The sequence below is a fragment of the Amphiura filiformis genome, chromosome 11, assembly GCF_039555335.1.
Source record: "Amphiura filiformis chromosome 11, Afil_fr2py, whole genome shotgun sequence".
In the NCBI taxonomy this organism is placed as follows: domain Eukaryota; kingdom Metazoa; phylum Echinodermata; class Ophiuroidea; order Amphilepidida; family Amphiuridae; genus Amphiura; species Amphiura filiformis.
In genome coordinates, this window is record NC_092638.1 from 30,605,086 (window position 1) to 30,625,953 (window position 20,868).

Genomic DNA, 20,868 nt, shown 5'->3' on the forward strand with positions numbered 1-20,868 from the left:
GAAGATCAAGTATTGCTTATCACCACGTGGTGACTGTGATAAGTCGAAATTTGCTTTTTCATATCATTTTAAAATACAATGACATAGTAACTCACCTGAAGCAGGGGTAGGTTTCTGGTCCATGAATGGTTTCATGTTGCCGTTGATGATCGCGATCACTGAAGGCCTTCCCACATATTGCACATTTGAAGGGCTTTTCTCCGCTGTGTATCCGCTGCCAATGACGCTTAAGATGACATTTACGACGGAATGCCTGGTGACAATCTGTGCATTCAAACGGACGCTCGTTCGTATGTGTACGGCGATGGCGCATCAGGTGACTGGAATGCTTGAACGTCATACTGCAAACCGGACACGTGAAGATCTCCTCCCCATCTTCCCCCGGTACCCCTGGTACCCCCGGTGGTGTCGGTACGACAAATTGCCGATCCCCTAACATTGGAGGAGGCATTGCTGCTGCTGCTGCTGTCCCGTTTTCAGTCTTGACGAAAAAAGTGGGTATAGGCTGGGAAGGGGTGATACCATTTGGTACTTGTCCTTCCGGTATTTCCTGCTTGATTCTGATGCCAGTGAGCTGTGGTGGCGGTGGCGCTCTTTGCGCATCGCCCATTTGCGGCAGCTGCTGACCATTAGCTTCCTCACTGGTTGGAAAACAGAAATGCTTTCTTAAACTTGACTTTGACGCGTATTGCTTCTTGCATACTTTACACAGGTACGACTTATCTTGACTGTTATCAGCATCAGTCGCTTGACTCGGACTGCCCACTGAACTTGTCTCGCCATCGCCACTTTCGCCCGCTTTTTTCTGCAGTAGCGACCTGAGAAATGGCCCTTCATTCTGATTGCTACAAGCCGCAGTGGCCAACTTCTGTTCTGCGTTTACCAGCCTGCCATCTTGCGAATAACTTTGCTCATGACAGTGCATAATAGTACCATCGAGTATATTATATCTAGTTACTTCTTGGAATGACATTTCGTCCTTCTTGGGCAGTCCGTTGATTGCACCACCTTCTCTCCCAGCTTTCGCATTTCTCTTTAGTTCCTCTACTTTGCTGTACACATCCGCGTAGCCGTTTGCATCTGCGGTTTCATCGAATCCTTCGATGCACTTCTTAAAATCATCAAATAGTCCGGATTGTTTGATAAAACTTGTGTTCTCTGGTTTGATAAAACTTGTGTTTTCTGGTTGAGAAGTTGGAGGATCCTTGTTGTCAGGTTGCTTCTTGGATAGATCCATATTGTCGGCTGTTTCTTCTATATTGTTATTACCTGTAAAATACAAATGAGAATAATTTCATTAGTACCGTACTATACATGAATGTAGCAAATGCTGTATGGATGAAAATATTTTAAATTATAAAAGCATGAAGTTCAAAATATGTAAAATATAACAGTTTGCAACATCAGCAGATACATTTTACAATGTCACACATAGTAATGGTTTCAATTAATTTCAATGAATTTCTTGATCTCTTCTTTACCATCACAGTAGATGCCGAGTATAATGACGGATCATCAAATGTAAAACAAATTAACTTGAAGCAATAGCAATCAAGAAATGCCAAGCTCCTCTGTATTTCAAGCCGTCAAATCTCGCACCAGTGTATCACAACACGGAACGCTATTCCTGTCGGATGGTTGCAATCCAATGCCTTGAACCACAACTGAGTTAGTACAACTCCAAACTTAAAACCAATACTGTAAGCCTAGCTCATACCCAGATCCGATGTAGCCAACTCCCAGCACACTCTGCCTGCCATTGAGATGGACGATAGCTTGCTCCTCATCTCAGATACCAACATCTCGCATCCCAAAGTGATAGTGAAACCTTTGAGCCACACAACTACCCTCCCTGTAAAAAGCTAGGAGCTCATGTATGATTTGGTTACAGAAAAATTTCCCAACACACGCCGCTTGTCGTTGAAATGGACAACTCCCCCATCACCGACACCGAGACCAACATCCCATATGCCTCAGAGTGATAGTGAGCCAAACACTAGCCCTCTATACCATCCCTATAAGCTGAAACCGTACGTATGATTTAGTTTCATAAATGGCCAACTACTGTCAATCAAGCATGCCATCAATCGCTGTATCAATCCATCATTCCTGTTAAACGATACATAGGTCTGTAAAATGAATTCAATCAATTTTTTTTCGTAGATAGAGAAGACTGTCCAGCCAGTACAGACATGGTCAGTGGGAAACCAATATGTGTGAAAAGATGAATGTGTTGAAAAAAATTGGGGCAAGAAGAAATAGACACTTAACGGACTCACAAATCGCAAACACATTTTCAAATTTATATCGTAATTATCTCCTCGCGTGGTGTGAAACGATATTAAACTTGATCAAATTTTGCGGTGTTTTTGTTGCAATATTTGCGCAATATTTTGCTACGTTTGTGGTGTGATAACATTTCTCTCCTTTCATTTCTATCATATCCAGTCACTGACCTCCAACCTTACAGTATGTCGAACAAGTTTCGTTTGTCAAGCAATTCACACGCTTTTTCATTCATCGCGGGTTCTCAATTGGCTGGTTTTAACTAGTGTCGCTAATACTTGTCCAAACTTGTTATTACGACTAGTTAAACTGCCATCGCAAACATGTTGTTAATGTCCACTAGTAAACGTAACTTCATCTAAAGCATCTGCTTCAATATTATGGTGTTTAACTTCTTCAATTGGTGGGTGGGACACGTTTACTATGACAAGAAGTTTGGTGTTACTTCTACAGACAAGGCTAAATGTTTGAATTATTGACTTATATCGTTTAATATGCAAAATTTAAACAAGATAGCAGTTTGCTATATTGGTAATCTACTAAGAAAAGGCAACTTGTCAATTTGAGGAATAACATTTCAGGTCCAAAATGTGCTAAACAGTGGGCCAAAATAGGGCTGAACCATAAAGATATTTGGGGAAAATGTATACTTCATGTTCCAGAAAATAGATGCACACCAGTAGCATAGCCAGGGGGAAAAGGGGACACCAGCCTTCACCCCTGTGAGAAGTCTTGCCTCCCGCTTGCCCTTCTGTGTGATGCTAGCCGCCCTGATAATTAAGATTTATAGGCTTTTATTTGTACTTTTAAACCCATTTTCATCAAAGTTTGCCCCCCCCTCAAAGTTGCCTTGCCCTCCCCCCCCCCCCTTTGCCCACCTTCTGAAAAGTGCTGGCTACGCCACATGCACACCCCTATACTTTTTGTCCAATCTTGATTGTTGGAAATCCAGACTTTTAAAAGTGTCCAAAGGCGAAACTTCCTGCAGAAAAATAATTTAAAATCAGAAATCTTCAATTTGGGACATTTTCGAGATTTTTCATTTATTTTAATTGCATTTCCAAGCTTTTTCAAGTAACAATGGCAACTGGAATTTCAGTCGTTGTCAGAAAGCAAACTTGGAAATCCAGACATTCATTTTATTGAAAAGTTACTCCTATATAGGGGGTGTGTACTTATCGGTGGTATCACATGCTGTGGGTGCAGGGGTGCAACAGTCTAAAAAAGGGCAATTTTTAGGGGGTTTATATATAGGCCTATATCATTCGAAAAGGTCCACTTTTTGCAAGTCCTGCACCCCTTATTCATGCGTATGTGGGCCATGTGTGATGAAGGGTTAGAAAAAGGCATGGGAGGGGGTGATTCCATAGAATTAAGCTTATCCCTGTTAAAGTGATGAAAAATCAACTTGGACTAAAATCTTTTGACATTGTTCATGCAAATTTCAGTTAATTTGTCCGCTGAAATTTAATTTCATGGCTATCCAGAAACTTGACATGTATTTATAAATACAAAACAAGGTATTTTATGAAAACAGACCAATTAAAGATGAAAACTGCTCAGCAGCCTTCATGAAAGACAAGGAAATTACCAGAACGAGTAAAGATACAAGAGAATATACCTGCTTTTACCCAGAGGTTGATTCAATGTAATCCCAGCATGCAGTATGATATTAGGTGCAATGTAATAAAGGAGCCATTTCAACACCATTTCACATTAAAATTTATGTGCAAAATAAGAACCAGTAGTTTTGATGGAATATTCATCGCGACTTTTATGTTTTGAATTGATAATTGGGTATGGGTAATGTTTGTTGCTGCATTGCTACCAAGAAAGTTAAAAAGTCGTGTGTTTTTAAAACAATGATAGATATTTTATATGCTTGGGAAAAGAAGGTGGAACCAGCCAAGTTTTCTTGCACATGCATGCATGCAGACACATAGCTTATCTTGTTGTATAACAACCTTGACCATGCACAGCAGGAGCCCAGCATGATGTTTTCTGAAAATAACCATGTGTTTTTAAACATGCTGTCAGTGGCTGCAATGTATTCTGGGCTTACATTTAATCAACCTCTGGCTTTTACCAATATTTTATGGGAATCAGAGATATGCTGAAAATCTATGCTGTCCAATTTGATCAATAAACATGTATCGTTTCAATTCAAAGCAGATACAATAATATCAAGGATGTGGTACAAGAAAGGCCTATCTGCAATAGCTGCCAGGTGTCATATGTATGATATAGAATGCAGAAATTGTCATATTGGCTCTACGGCAGCTATTGCAGATAGGGTTTTTCTTGTATTGGCCCCTCATGGTAACAGATATTACATGTCATAAGCAATTCCTTGAAACCATCCCCAAAACCTGATACAATTCCCTTTTAAGATCCTCTTGATGATGATATTTGTAGTGGTTAAATACACCTATATAGGGTTGCATGTTTAATCTTGCTGGTCTATGATGCGAGTCCATAGGACATATCAATAACTCATAACACAATGAAACATGATGACACCGATCACATCCTGTGTGTGCGTGACCCCTTGCCCACTACCGAGTAAACCGATAAGTGGTTTGTATTACATTAATACTGGGGTCAAATATTGCGATGTATCTTTTGTCATATGTGTCCAGAAAGGGTGAAATGTACATTAAAGGGACTATAGGAGGTTTTTTCTCGTTGGTGATGAGGGTGTGCGTGAGGGTGTCTGTGAGGGAGTGTGTAGGGGTGTATATGTGCATATACATGTATGTGTGTCGTGATGGGTCCACTTTCACAGTCAATCACATAATTTCTTATGAATTTACACTCGTAAAAGGTGGACATAAGGCTAATGAAACTTGATGTTGAGTTTAGCGTCCCATTTTTTTCAACTCGTAATGAGGCAACTATTTCATTATTCATTATTCATTATTTTCCAGATTTCATTATATTCATAATAAACGGCCTTTTTTCTCAATGCAATGCTTATTATGCGCTTCTGTTCATTCTATTTGGGTATCTTGGGTCCCAATATAATGTCAGTAACACACATTAACATTCATAAAAATATATCTTGCTTTTTGTTTTTCCAAACTTTAAATCAAGTCTCCGATTTCCACTGACCTCTCCGTATACATTTGAGGATGGGGAAAATGGGGGGGGGGGTGACTCATTTATATGATAATAACAAAATCATGCAGAACATTATGAAATAATTATTATCGTCACCAATTTGTTAAAAATATACATGTCTTTCAATAGTATCTTCTAGTTAAATTATTTACAACATAAATCCATCTGGTGAACATAGGTGTAGATCCGGGGGATGGGGATAAACCCCCCAATATTCTGCTAGGGGGATGGTCCATACAATCATCCCCCCAATGTTGAAGCTGTGAGTTTCTGACGAAATTAACCTCATATTTGGCCATTTTAACCTAAAAAACCTTTGTTACCGTACACTTTTTTTTTACCATATTTCACCAATTTAGCATCAATATGCCAAAAAAAATGTGCGCTAAGAAAATTTTCCAACCCCCCCCATGTCAAAAAGAAATCTATGCCACTGCACTTCTGGTGAAAACATTTGGTCAGGTTCGTTTCAAATTTAGTCTACCCTGGTATATCCCAAAGGTATAATTGAAATAATTGGATAGAGCAAGGGTCAAACATTGGTATATTTTCAATGCTCAAATATTTAGATGAATTCTTCTAATAGTTTTGAAGGCTTAAAATACAAAAGAAAGGGGTTTCAAAAATTTTCAGAACAAATTTTCTTGCTGGTTTATAGCAATTTGCACAATAATGAATTATTTTCAGATTTTACATCTCAAACGCGGCACAAAATTCATAACGCGGGCGGCGGACGCTAAACTCAGAATCAAGTTTCAAGTGCCTAAAGGAAACGTGGATGTTTATGGTCCCAAGACTGATCCAGAGGGCGCCAAACCTAAAAATCATTCAGCCTACAAGTCCCCAATTGAAGGTGTATTGTCAGGTCCACAGGTGTGCCAATACATTTTTGTTTTTTGTTAAATTATTATATGTTCATCACATTTTAGTGTCAGTGAACACCTCTAGTTATGTTGTTTGAATGAATTTTATATTCATACTTTTTGATTTGATTTGATCACAGTGATTCTCAGATTTGTGCATAAAGGGCCACAGTTTATATGGGGAAATGTCACAATGTTTATGTCCTCAGTCCTCACTTAAAAGGTCCACAGTTGCAGGTGAATAAAAGAATATAGAGATACACATTTTTCTAATATTAAAATATCCTCAAAAGCTAAAAATTGTCCATATTTTTGTAGGAGTCTTCTGCACATACATATTTACTTAACAATGTTTACAAGCATCATGTAAACAATTAAAACACAACAGTAAAACTCAGTCATGCCGCCAACAAATGCAAAAAGCTTTACAACAATTACACAAAAGTTCAATCAAATAAAACTTCGACTTCATACTTCTCAGAAATCCCCTTAAGATACCAAACACCCTAACAAAACTACAAGAGCCTGAAAAACTGGGAGAGGCCATGCAAGCATGAATACAATTAACTCAACTTAACTCCATGAAAACTTAGTTACATGACTTTTATATTGTACATAAACTTGAAATACTCAAATCCCGCACTGCAAATAAAACAGAGAGCTAGTTTACTAATATACCATGCCTCCTTCTCCTAATATTCATCTTAGAATCACACAGCTCGAAGTGCATCCATCCATCCACTCTTATCCCATGTTAAAGACACTGCCGATAATATTGGGCATTTCCTTCGAGAACAATTTATGGCATAACTAATCACTATTAACACCACAAAACTTAGCAAAGAGTAGCGCAAACCAACACCGGCAGTTGCAGAGTACTTTCCATCATACAATCTTGTCAAATTTGTTCGCGATATCCGTTGTTACTTTAAGACCCCAGATCGGTGTGCGGATGAGTAGAGGGGTTGGTTTTCTCGATCCTGCGAGACAAACAAATCTATCATTTGTGCATGAGTGCTTCACCACTTTACCCAATTCAGTAAAGCGTTAAAGTTACATGAAACTCTACTAAACCGACTCGTAAGCGAAAGTATTAAAATAGGGATAGTTTAACGTGATGAAAAATCATCGGGAACCGTATTACCTAAGTAAAACCTTGTCCAAGTAACACGATCGGATTATGGCGAGTTTGTGAAACAAACACCGCAGAATTTGAGCCCTTTCAGCGTGTGGTAACAAATCACTTGTTTCGCGTCAAGTCAAGCCTGAGCGTCATGCTCCCTTCGTATGGCTAATGGACCCTTACTTGAGAGAAAACAGTCAGAGGAAGATGACACTATGACAAGACGGCTCCAAATGATAGGGGGCACCAACCATTGAGACAATTTCATCTATTTCCCCATTATCTTTTCTTACGTGATATATGATACGTCCACTTTAGTTTATTACATGGTTGCTAGTCATTAGTTTAGCATCCTCCATGAGCCATATCTTCCCCAAACACAATAGACTTAAGAGTATCTCTTTTTTTACTTATAAAGATGTACGGATGTTTGAGAATATGAGAATGACCCCTTTAGGATGCGTATGAAATTGCATCGCCGGAATCCTAGCATCGACGTATGATTTTTACGACTTCAAAAAAATAACTGAAATGTAATGATTTAGAAGGAAACAAATAAACACACATAAAAAATGATGTCTGCAGTAATTTAAACCATCATTATAGAGACAGCGGAAAATCTATCATCGTCGGATGAAACTGCCATCCAAATTTTCCATTAAAATGACATTTTTGATTGCACATAGAACGGGATATGTTTAGTTTAAATTGTATCGGCAATGTGATACTGTGATCCAGGAAGTTGCTTGCTTTTAGTGGGCTGAACCCGATAGGGGTGCTGCCATTATTGTAATGTAACTTTGTAGTACAAAGCAACAATATAATATGTATAGACTGTATATGATATCTTGCTAAGCTAGTGGCATTATATGAGTGGATTTCAAGTTTGTTTTGTTTTTTCATCAAAATGAATCAATATTATATGCCTGAAATCATCATCATGATTATACTAATTAATTTGGTGTATATATAGATTGATTGATTGAGAAAAAGGTCTGGGGTTAAAAATGACTAAAAATTGATAATTACGTAAATTGTCATCCAATTGAAGTTATCATCACTGGTCATACAAAATATCAGTACACCATGTACACTGACCTACCAATAAGGTGTCAAGTTCTACACCACCAGAGGAATTTCCTAAAATCGTACATTGAGATACATGAACAAATCATAAGTGATTGACAGGTGAACAGCGACCCTTGGAAAAATATCTGCATTTTGTACCGTGCAACAGAACAGGTATTCTAAAACCTCTCATTTAAAAAACAGTAGGCATGTTATTTTAAGAATGGTGATGAAAAACAAAACCCTGTTTTACTGGCTGATTTTTTTAAGTTTTCCTAAAAATCATGTAAAATCAACCATTTTTTGGCCATAAATTCATATAGTTTTTCAAAATATGTTTGCACAAAATCATCAAATTTCTGCCAGATTTTTTAAGTTTGTGGTGATATGTTAGCCTCCATACAAATTTTTTTTAAATCACAATCGACCAACGCTACTTGAAAAGTACGTCCGCCCATAAAATGGTGGTTTTTCAGGGTTTTTTCGTCGCCTAACAGCAAAATGTATTTTAGAAATGCAAATTATTAAACTTTGTGATAAATACACAGAATAAGATAAGCCCAACCTTTAAACCTGGTGTGGCAGAGTCAAGCAAATTTGATTGCTCTCCGTGTTTTCTTCAAACCACCCAATGTTTTTTTGTACCATTGTGATCATCTTAGTGTTGCTTTTTTTTATTGATAAAAATCTCAATCTGATAATCCATTGATTTGCTGGGTTTGCTTGCAACTTGCAAGCATCGTATCCGGTGGCGACAAAATCTTATGATAAAATTGACGCCCCGGTCAAATGCTGATTACTTCTTGAGGGTTATTTGATTCAATTGTTACAATTCACAAAGACTAATAATTTAAGTGGTTTCCACCACTTCCATTGATGTTATTTTTTAGTACATTCAGTAATCATTGTAATTTTCATTACCGCTTGCTATATAAATGTAAGGCTAACAAAATTGGTGCAAAATTTTAAAGTACAGAACTGCATAACAATAACAATATACAATAAATGAGAAAATAAATAAATAAACAATGAATTGTCCTACCATACGATGGCACAGTTGGACTGTTCATCATTGCATTAGGCTAAAGTAAAAAGAAGATCTGTCTCACATCTCACAGGAAGTGCGAACTTTTTAACAATTTGCTGGATATGATCTTCTAAGGAGGAAAAATGTACTATCTGGACAATATTATGGATGTGCGTAGTGGCGGTACTACAGGGGGTGGGCATTTTCAAAAAAACAAAAAAAATTCTTGCCTCCCCCCCCACTTTTGAGCAAACCCCCCCAAAATGACGTAAATTTCTACTTTTTCATAGATTTTGCCCCCCCTGAAATTCACTTCCCCCCCCCCCCATGCCCACCCCACCCCCCAAAAATTCCTGGTGCTGCCACCGAATGTGTAAGATTCACCAGACAAAATTTATTTTTGCTTTGGCCATATTTGTCAGATGAGTTTTTCAAAGTCACATTAATTAGCATTGTGAAGAAGCTACTAAATTGATCAATTCTTTGCTTTTTCCCCATAAAAAGATCACAAAAATTTCTTGTTGCAAAAATAAAGGTTTCTTTTGTCTATCTATCAAGCAAAAACAACTCATAACCAGGCTATACATAAGAATATAAACACCCTGGGTTGTTCCACAGTGGTTTCCTGCATACAGGTCCGTTCTATAGCCAAACATACTGAGACAGAATGCGACCATAACTATACATCCTGCAGCTATCCCATAATGCAGTTCAACTATGAAGTGCAATTGTGGTAGTGGAGGAAGTATACTACTGTGCTGCAACATTTTGCTTTATTTTAATTAAATTTTCTTTCTCTTGTGTGATGCAACTCAAAAGTAAACAACAAGCTTGGTGTGAGAGGTCCCGGGTTCAAATCTCCGCACGACAAAAAAAAATCAAAAATCACTTCCGCTCTCCATGTGGCTCACCTGGAAAAGGCTTTACCTATGGCAAGCCCCTTCACCAGGTCACTTGTGCCTGGCCGAAGTTTTGTCAGCGTTATCTCCAAAATTTCAGCATATAAAATAAAGCTTGTCAGTTTTGGCCACCCTAAAATAAAAAGAGCTTAAAATACTTCTTTTCGGCATGGACTTATTATATACTCTCAACCTACGCATGTACAGGAGTGCAAAAATACCATACCGGAGCACAAAAATTTCCACTTCACAAATGTAGAATCCTGAACAGAATTGTGGGATCATTTCATTCTTTCTTTGACCAAATACACTGACTGGAATTGACAATAGGGATTTATGTACACACGCAGTACCCCCTCTAGGCATGGGCTCCATACAACGACATCTATTTCTCTGTACTTTGCATCCCACCTAACATAACAACGTGCCTACATGAGTACGCATACGGCAGACTTTTAAGCTACAGAGTTGAGAGCCCTACTTTTGAGATAGCTCAGAAATCCTAAACCAGTATGTTTGTGTGTTTGTTTGTATAATTTTAACTTCAAAATGCTAAAATTATGATAATCCAACACGAGCAGAACATTAAACTAAGAAGGAGCTCAATTAATTCTGGACCTTTTTTTCTGGGGGGGGGGGGGGGAGAAACTTTAATGAAAAGTGCACCTTCTTCCCAAAATTCAAATTGTGTTTAACAGTTATGATTTAGGCCTACTTATACAATTTAACTATTTTAGGTTTAAAATTTTTACTATTTTTGCACACCTTTGTAAAAGTTTAACTTCCTAATTGACAATTTTAGCTTCATGCACATCTCTTCCAGGAAAGTTATTTTGCGAGCGAAGATGCTCCATTCACCCTGTTTTGTGGAGTTTACACCAACCCCCGATGTCACAAAGTAATCTATGCCACTGCTGGACACCTGGGCAAGTTGCATATGAGCCATATTACAATTTGTCCGGTTCTTTTACAATACTCACCTGCTCACAGACAAGTGCTCTAACAGGACTTAACTATACTTCCCTTCCATGATTAAATGTCATATCTATAAAGTACAATGTAGGCCTACATGTATATGTATCAGAAAGTTATAGGCCTACAGTGGTCACTGGTCATAAAATGGGCTATTCCAGTTGAAATCCATACACCCCCTAAGAAAGACATAACCTTAATCTCCCACACAGGGGGTGTAGATGTCAAAAGAAGTCACCCATTCAGATTACCCCATTTGGTATTCACACTCCCTGTGTGGAAGATTAAAGTAATGTCTTCCATAGGGGGTGTATGTATTTCAACTAGAATGCCCAATAGCACAGTTATCAGTCTAACCATCATCATCAAAACAATGTGCTTTTCCTTTTCCTCGTCTCTCGTCAAAGACGATTTAATACCACATATATAACAGATATATAAATGATACACAGAAATCTTACCTCTCAATATACGATCCCTTACAATCAAAACTCAGTTCTATGAATCATACAACAGAACACTAAACATGCCACATGCTCGCTCATTACGACGACCCCATCCATGTAGCACCAAAAAATGAAACCAGATTATTTTTAACGAACTCACAACCACTGCGTGCTCATTACAATACGAGGTCACATCACCAGATTAATTTCCACCGCTACAAAAACAGGGGGAAAAAGCAGGCAAGGTTACCGATATACGATAATCAAAGCGTGGGTAATAAAGGCGTGCCGAGTAAAACAATACGTAGTGATAAAGCCGATGTCGTTGGTGCAAGTGGTCTGATCCCTGCTGGAGAGGAAACTGATAGCTGGGGTAGCCTAGCCAGCAGAGTTTGCCTGGCTAGCTAGGCCAGCAGGAAATGGTATAGGATACCTGATGGCTATACATGGGGAAAGGGTTCAAGGGCAAGCTAACACCCTGTGTAAGCTTAGATTGGTAGGCATGGGAGGTACTGATATCACATCGCTTCCAACGAAACACTCATGGAACAGGACTTCCTGAGTGAAAGGATGTTGGAAGTGTTTGAGGAAAGGAAAGGAAAGTACACATATGGTGGTTTAAGATTGGTTCTAGACTTTTCTGTGAACAATTTCTATTTCAAGGACTACATTCTGGGGGGGGTCTCAACTTTGGTTTAGGTGAGAAAGTGAGGCTGGAACTCCGAAAAACTACCAGACTTTAATATGCCAATTTTTGCAAGTTTTGTAAATTTTGCTAAAAAACAGTGAAAAATCATCACTTTTCTGAGAATTGTTTTTGGTAACACAACCTTTCTTAAACAAAATTTTCATTAAAATGATGGCCATCAATAAACCAAAATGGCTGAAGATGCACCCTGAGTGTAAACTAAATGGCTGAAAATGCACCACAAATCTGCAGCTCATCACCCTACCTTCAGTTTCACTAAGAACCCCCCAGACTACATTATAAACAAAACCAAAAGATTACATTCATTAACAAGCGCATATTCATAATGTCAGGCATTCGAAGTGGGAAGTGACTATGCACAGTTCTTAAAAAGATGCTAACCCTAACTAACCCTAACCCTAACCATATTCATTTTTCTTTTTAACTCTAACCCTAACCCTAATGTCCTTTTAGAGAACTGTGCATAGGCCTATCCTTCGAAGTGTGGCGACAAAACAGGACCGTTTTGACGCTGCAGTGAAGAACAGGTAGAAATCATACCACCATCTATCTGGGAACAAAGTTCAATATTCAGACTGATCTATAGGCTGTTTAACATAGGCCTACACCACCATAAAGTTTCTTTTGATCTGATCAATGCATTTAGTTTGTAAGGCCCAGGGTAGGACCCCGGAGGTGGGACTCCTACATTCTGCCCCAATTTAAGTCTAAAGAGATGATAATGATTAATAATAATAAATATAAGTATACATTTGAACTTAAAGGGAGGTAAAAGGAATTAGTTTCAACGCTTTGGTGACTTTCAATAACAGCCTTACATTCGCTAGGATCCACAACATGCTCATCTATCAGGGGAACAGTTCTTAAACCCCAAGTACATTCATTGAATGACCTTTGAAGATTTGGGTACAAAACTCATACTCTGCAACTTGAGGTCAAATTTTGCACTATGATTATGTAATTGAGGTTATTGGGCTATGCCATTGGGATGAGGTTCTTCCCAGGTTCCCGAACAACAGTTCAAGGCTTTACCCTAAACAAAACTTTAGTAAACAGTAAAATGTTACAATGTAAAATATGTCAGTTCATCCCACTGCACCCAAAATTTCAATGACATTGATATTTGCGCAAATAATAACAACCCCACTGATTCCTAGGGACCAGACAGCGAACAATAGTGTTCAAAGTCTATAAATATGAGGTGACTTGCATATATCCGTTACATGCGCATTCACTCCCTTTTCCTTCCTCCCCCATATATATACATTTTGTCACAGGTCACTGGGCTATGTTAGCTGGCCTTTGTTGCAAGTCAAACAACATGTCATACCTTATGGCTTTGAAACCAAAATTCACATTGACAACCCGGGATTGACATGAACTTGTAGTTGTACACACAAATAATACGACATCTAGACATCTATGTGCCCTTTTAATGCCCGCTATTGACTGGGGTTTCGCAAATCAAAACCAACATCTTGTTAAGTTTTTGATTTGGTTTGTTCGGGTTTTGACAACCCATAACCAAGCTAAGCATCTATTGATGCTTATTTCCATTAGGGTCCATTTGAACACCAGGATGGGTTGGGAATAGTCAGGGGTTAACAGTAACACCCTACTCTTTTCGACACTGGCTACAAGATACATGTACAGGTAGACCGCTATGTACACCTGACCGGTGTCTTAATTCTGAAATTCAAACAGAGGTTGCTAATTAATTTCAGACATTTTGTTTCCCCAAGTCAATATCCCAGAAAATCTCCATCGCCAGGAATTGAACCTAGAACCTCATGCACTAAAGGCAAGTACCCGAATCATTTGGCCAACTCTCCCCTGCTTCCTGTTTTTTGCCAGCAAAATAGATTTCAAGTCATCATTTGAATGAAAATCAACCCTCCAGATTTTAATTCCCTTTTAAAAGTCTCCAACTTCAGTTTTTACACCAAAATTTTACACATGCCTTTATTTGACAGCGCCCTTAATAATTACTAGTTGAATTCAGTAGCAGAGTCAGGTTTGTTTTAATCAAAACATATAGTAATTAAAAAATTGACTGACTGTATTATGATCCCTTTAAGCAATATGTGCATGCATGGGTCCATCATGTGCGTGACAACTCTGATGTCCCCATTTCCTTTGTTTTCACTGGGTAGGCTGATAGTTCATAATTCAGGAACTAGATCAGGTGATTGGGGCAGGGCTCATTGGAAACCAGAGGTTAAAGTTAGCCACAAATACATGAATGTATATTGATTATGAATACGGAGAAATACATTTAAATTTTTAAATGGTAAACTTCAATTAACCTAAATACTAATTTGAAAGTTATTTTCATTGATTTATTAATTTGTATTGTATCCACACCGGTATAACCCACCTTGGTCTATTTTTGCTGAACCATGGAATGGTATCAGCCTATAATATATTAGTGTATGTTACTAGGTTCCTAGGTTCCTTACTAGGTTACTAGCTCACTAGGTTACTAACTAACCATTTGGTCTGAAATGGACATATCTCAAAATGCCACGAAGGTATGACCCCATGAGTGGTGTCATATGAAAGAGGAAAACATAAAGAATATAATGTAAATATTTCCAAACGTCAGAGGTCATCCAGGGGTCACAGGGGTCAAAAAAGGTCATTTTAACCGGAAATGCTCCGATTGAGCTTAAATTTGAATGCAATGATCCTTATGACATTCTAAACATGTTTAAAACATTTTAAAATTTATTTAAGGTCATTAAGGGGTCATAAACGGGTCAAAGGTCAAGTTCTTCAAAATGCTCCAATTGAGCTGAAATTTATATGCAATAATCCTTATGACATTCTAAACATTTTGAAAATATTTTAAAATTTATTTAAGGTCATTAAGGGGTCTTTAAGGGGTCCAAAGTCACGTTTTTCAAAATGCTGCAATTGAGCTGAAATTTAAATGCAATGGTCCTTATGACATTCTAAACATTTAAAATATATTTTAAAATTCATTTAAGGTAATTAAGGGGCAATAAAAGGGTCAAAGGTCAAGTTTTCAAAATGCTTCAATTGAGCTGAAATTTAAATGCAATGATCCTTATGACATTCTTAACATGTTTTTAATATTTTAAAATTCATTTAAGGTCATTAAGGGGGGTCATACAAGGTCAAAAGTCAAGTTTTCAAAATGCCAGCTTCCCACGATCAAGGTATATTGAAACGGCAATTAATGAAACAGTCTTATTCAAATTAATACTATCCAGCACAGTATTGCTGCTTGATCAGAATTAGATCGTCACAGTCATCCGCCTAACTTACCTCGTGCATACCTTCGTAGCATTTGGAGATTATGTCTGTTACAGACTCTGGGTGACAGTGGTATAGGCCTACCACAATATACTGCCGAAGCCACATGGTTCAGCTATGGTGCGGTTATCGCTCTAGTTTTTAAACAAGAGAGTTGTGGAGTCAAAAATCGTACTACAATGCTTTTCAATAACATAATTCATTATCCCATTTTAAAGCATTGTCACATGCAAGATTTAACAGTCCTAAGCATAGCATTTTGACCCAGTTAACATATTAAAAACAAAAATAACCAACTAACCTGTCAAAGTAATTAAATTCATATTTTCGGGAACAGCTCATTATTCTGAAGAGTCATTAGTCCGAAAAGGGTTCAAATTTGGTTTTAAGGCATTTTTAGGTTAGAATCAGGGTACGGGATGAGGTTATAAGTTAGTGTTAGTGTTAAGGATAGGGTTATGGTAGGATTAGGGTTAATGTTAGGATTCAAGTTAAGGTTAGGTATTGGGTTACAGTTATGTTTAGAGTTGGGATTAGGGCCAAGTTATAGATTAGGGTTACGTTCAAAGTTAAGGTTAGGGTTAGGGTTTAGGGTTAGTGTATAGGGTGACCGTTAGGGTTAGGGTGACGGTTAGGGTTAGGGTGAAGTAAAGGTTAGGGTTAGGGTTACAGTGAAGGTTAGGGTTAAGATTAGAGTAAAGGTTAGGGTTAGGATGAATGTTAGGATTAGGGTGAAGGTTAGGGTTAGGGTGAAGGTTAGAGTTAGGTTGAACGTTAGGGTTAGGATGAAGATTATGGTTAAGGTAAAGATTAGAGTAAGAAGAAAGATTATGATTTATCCAAGTTATTAGGTTTTCAGACTAATCACCCTTCAGTTTTATCCACCTGTAACCACATTTTCTGCTTATTATTGTCAAGTTCAGAATCTCTCCTATAAACAGAAAGTATATAACTTTTTTTTTATAAGAAGTATACTTTTGTGAGTTCATAATACTTACAATCTTGCCCATCTCTTATATTAAACTAGATAACTGCTGATCAATGATACAAACCAAGTCACAGGCACAACTTTTTTTTTTGTTAAACATGAAAACGATCTTGTGGAATCCAGGCAAGTCTCAAGCAAAAGATACATTACTATATATCAAGTATCTGTCTTTCCTGCTTTTAATCAGGTAATCTAGTGGTCCACAACCCAATTTTTTACTTGTTTTTTCAGATCCTCTTCACCAGAAATGGATTATTCCTTGCTATCACCTGATATTGTGCACACATTATCAATCCTTTTCACTATAAACCAACATTGGCAAATGTGATACCTCGCTTGGTATAGAGTTGCACACCATGCCTGCGAAATGGCCTAGTTCTTCAAAAACTAGATAGCAAGTTGCTTTGTATCACATCGCACTTGGTTTACTTGCCTGCCTTACATGACTACTAGGCTAGGCTAGCTCAGTGGCAAAGATGTGGGTCTTTATATTGAATTCTGGCATGCAGGATTTGAGGAGGCCTAACTTAGGTCTAGAAACACCTTTAGGGAAATGAATGGAGTGTTCCTGGTAGGGTAAGGTGGGGAAACTATTTATTGGATATTGAAAGCTTATACTTTTTGTGCAGTAGGTATTAACATTATTGTTTTTGCTAAATAACTATCAAGAAACGTTGGAAGAACCACTGATTAACTGATGAACTATTGAACTCATCTATATATTTCATCAACTTTGGGATGAGATGGGTTGGTCTCCTTATTTCTCTGCCATTGGCAATACCAGGAATGTTGCCCAAAATTTGCCTAAAATGGGGAGGGGGGACTAAAACTTGCTGCCAAACAGACAGAACACTAATTAGCAACAAAGAAATAATTAAACCAAACAAATAAAAGACAAGCAAACTGTAGCCCGGCACAGTGGCGCAGCGGAACAGGTGCTGCCTTGCAATCAGTGGATTCGAGCCCCAGCGGTGTCATCATGTTATGCACTTGGGCAAGGCGCTTTACCTTACTTGCCTGTCTCTACCCATGGGTGAAATGGGGAGCTGTTATGAATATTGTCCATTGAGCGCTGCCCAAAGGTATGACCATGCCTTGGGCATTGTATGGCAGCTGACATATTCTAGCGACAGTGGAATAAATGTGAAACGCTTTGATACATGTGAAATGCTCTGTACAAATGCCAACATTGATTTACACCCCATGCTACAACATGCTCCAACTGAAAGCCACTGCGCATGCATGCCACCCATGTGATGTGATGAAGCAATCACCCGAGTCATATATATGCACAGATTCATTAGCCGGTCCAGTGAAACACCAATAGCTACTGGTGGGCGACCTCATGCTTGGCATGTGAGGGGTCTCCGGTTCGAATCCCACTCCAAACAAATAACTTCTTTGTTCATCTTCTCTCTTTATTGCTCCCTACTTTCCCTTCCCTTCGTCAAAGAGCACATGGAGAGTTAGGGTTAAGGAGCAAAAAACAGTGCGTTGTCATCATCATGATCATACTTAAAACTACTTTATGCAGCAACTTGGTATTCTTTCCTGTATTGGCCCCCAAGCTTTTCCAATATTAAACCAAACCCTACTGCTATCGTCATCGTTGTACACAGTTTTGCTTTCTAGGTCAGGCTCATAAGTCGGCTTTCAGCAAGCTCCCCCTACTTTTAACCATGGTGGACAGATAGTAAGCAATATTGCCGACTATAAAGAAGCATATAGTAAATACACAAAACTTTTAAAGGTATAACATATCATGTTGGTAGATGTGACACAATGCTAGAAATACATGTATCTCATACACAATGTGTCCCGCCTTTGGGCTAGTGCTCGAGTCATGAAAGTTGAGAATAAGCCTATTGCCAAGATTTTTTGGAGGGAAGGGTGCAGAATGTCCAACATGTGGACTTCTACAAAATAAATTTGCTTACATGCAAAAATTGGACTTACCACACTACCCTCGGACTTTTTCGGGCTCATTTTGAACAGTTTATACTGAAAAATAATTTGATCCTCCTGGTGTATATTTTAACATTTACCCCCTGAAAAGTGGACTGTTTTGTCAATATAGGGGGAGGGGTACCCCTTAGCTACGGGTTTGGTTGAGAGTCATTGTAAATAATTTAAATCTTACAACAATGAAAATGAACATGAGTCCTTACATTAAAGAAGATGCAGAAGTATAAATACACATGTCATATTACTACTCATATTACCTGTACTCAAGTCATGACAGCCAAGTCATAACAGACAAGTCACAAGTCATAGAGAGTTGAGTCGTCCTATAAAGTTTGACCAGAAACTTAAAGTGTGTCCAGTCATGACTATTGAATATTGTGTACAGCACCGGTCATTTGTCCAAAGAGTAAATGTGTTGATACATGAACCTTCAGCACCCAAACCGAATCACATCATCACCATTTTAAATAGATATGCTATTCCAGTGAAATTGAAAAGCACAAAATGTCAGCCAAGTGACGAAATAATCACACTGACAGTGTGATGAGCTTAGAAAGACAGACATATAGACAGATGACAGACAGGACGATGGACAGACAGGGCCATCCAGAGTTGGCCTGAACCTGGGGTGTCACTGTATGTTTGACATAATATACTGGACATTAGTAATGGAAGATAAACCTTATTTTGGGTACAAAAGATTATTTTTTCCATCAAAATAGTCCTCCAAAAGAATTTTTTTCAAACAGATGCTGTAATAAGGACCTCTTATTTAGACAGCTCCAAGCCCAGGTGATAATTATTATGCCCAATTACCCCCCACCCCCTATCAGTTGCCAGTTGGCACATGGAGAGAGATGGACTGATAAACAGAAAAGATGAGTAAATAGATCAATACATGTTTGTTTGTTTGTTTGAACGGTCGCTCCATGTGGAGACACACTTGATGACGGGATAAACCTGGGGGTACTTGATTGTGGATTGTCTAGGGGATGCAGTGCAGAGCTGGGATTTCAAAATACACTAAATTTTCATTATTTTGCTTCAAAATTAAGGTAAATTTGCAAAAATCTGGGAAAAAGTTTGCTGAAAAACAAGGCATCTGCACTTTTCCCAGCTTTTTTGAGAAAATTTGAAAAATACCAATCTCTAAATCAGTTTTCTGAAAATTGTGACCCCTGGAGGACAGATATACATTGACAGCATTGCATTGCAAATTTTATGAAATGTTCTTGTTACAAATGAGATAAAGAACCAAGAAAAATCAACCAAACGATGCTATCATAATCTGAACAAGATAATAAAACTATAGTGTAACAATATATGGATGAAATAAGGATGGTCTTAGCAGGAGAGTGTAATAGAGTCCTGCTACAGCTTGAGATGGGTTAAATATGATACAGCTATATATCAACCTCTGTCCTACTTTTATTGCCTTTGCTGATTCCATACACCTGATTATAATAATTATCTGTGCATCCTTAAAAACAATAAAAGCAGCCCAAGTTTATTATTATTGTTTACGCCATTGTGTTTTTAAACAATATATACTACTACACAAATGTGCTAAGATATCGACAGTAGATCTATTATATAAATTACTTACCCCACATATCTTCACAAGAACGCTTACCTACTGCTATGCTTTTCAACAAATTGGTTTCATTAATGAAGTATTCCCATGTGGAATGTTTGTTTTATTATTATACCTAATCTTATCTCCAGTAATGACACATCTTCCAAGCACTGATCCCAGCACAACTTTCTCACAACAACATCAAAATAACCTGCAATACGTTCCACTGCAATATCGTAACTAACAACACCACACGTCTATCCTCTATTCAGAAGAGTGCAACCAATTCTCTCCATTTCCCAGTTTTTTATTTGCACAAACATCACCCTTATTTTGTTTCTAGCGCGCAAACATCCCGATATTATTTCTGCCCCTTCTCGACTTTCACCGCTGGCCTAATTTTTAGTCTCTATCCAGGTCATGCTTATACTGAGCACGCATTGTAAAGCTGCAAAATGATACTACCCCATTTCATCGGCTATTCCCGAGTTACATCACAGTCATGTAATGGATAGCCTTTCGATGCTGGCTTTTTGTCAATCCTATC

At 38.1% G+C, this 20,868-nt stretch overlaps 1 protein-coding gene across 2 annotated transcripts in view; it reads right to left on the reverse strand.

Moving 5' to 3' along the window:
• The window catches only part of LOC140164715 (uncharacterized), a 158,665-nt gene that overhangs the window by 22,030 nt on the left and 115,767 nt on the right, over positions 1-20,868 (reverse strand). The window contains exons 1-2 of one of the 2 annotated variants that reach the window (XM_072188072.1): positions 11,820-12,184; positions 96-1,269 (exon numbers count right to left, since the gene is read on the reverse strand). In XM_072188072.1, the coding sequence (XP_072044173.1) occupies positions 96-1,237 (1,142 nt within the window). In that variant the 5' untranslated portion in view covers positions 1,238-1,269; positions 11,820-12,184. Of the gene's footprint in view, positions 1-95; positions 1,270-11,819; positions 12,185-20,868 lie in introns of those variants that run through there. The other variant, XM_072188070.1, reaches the window with a different exon arrangement.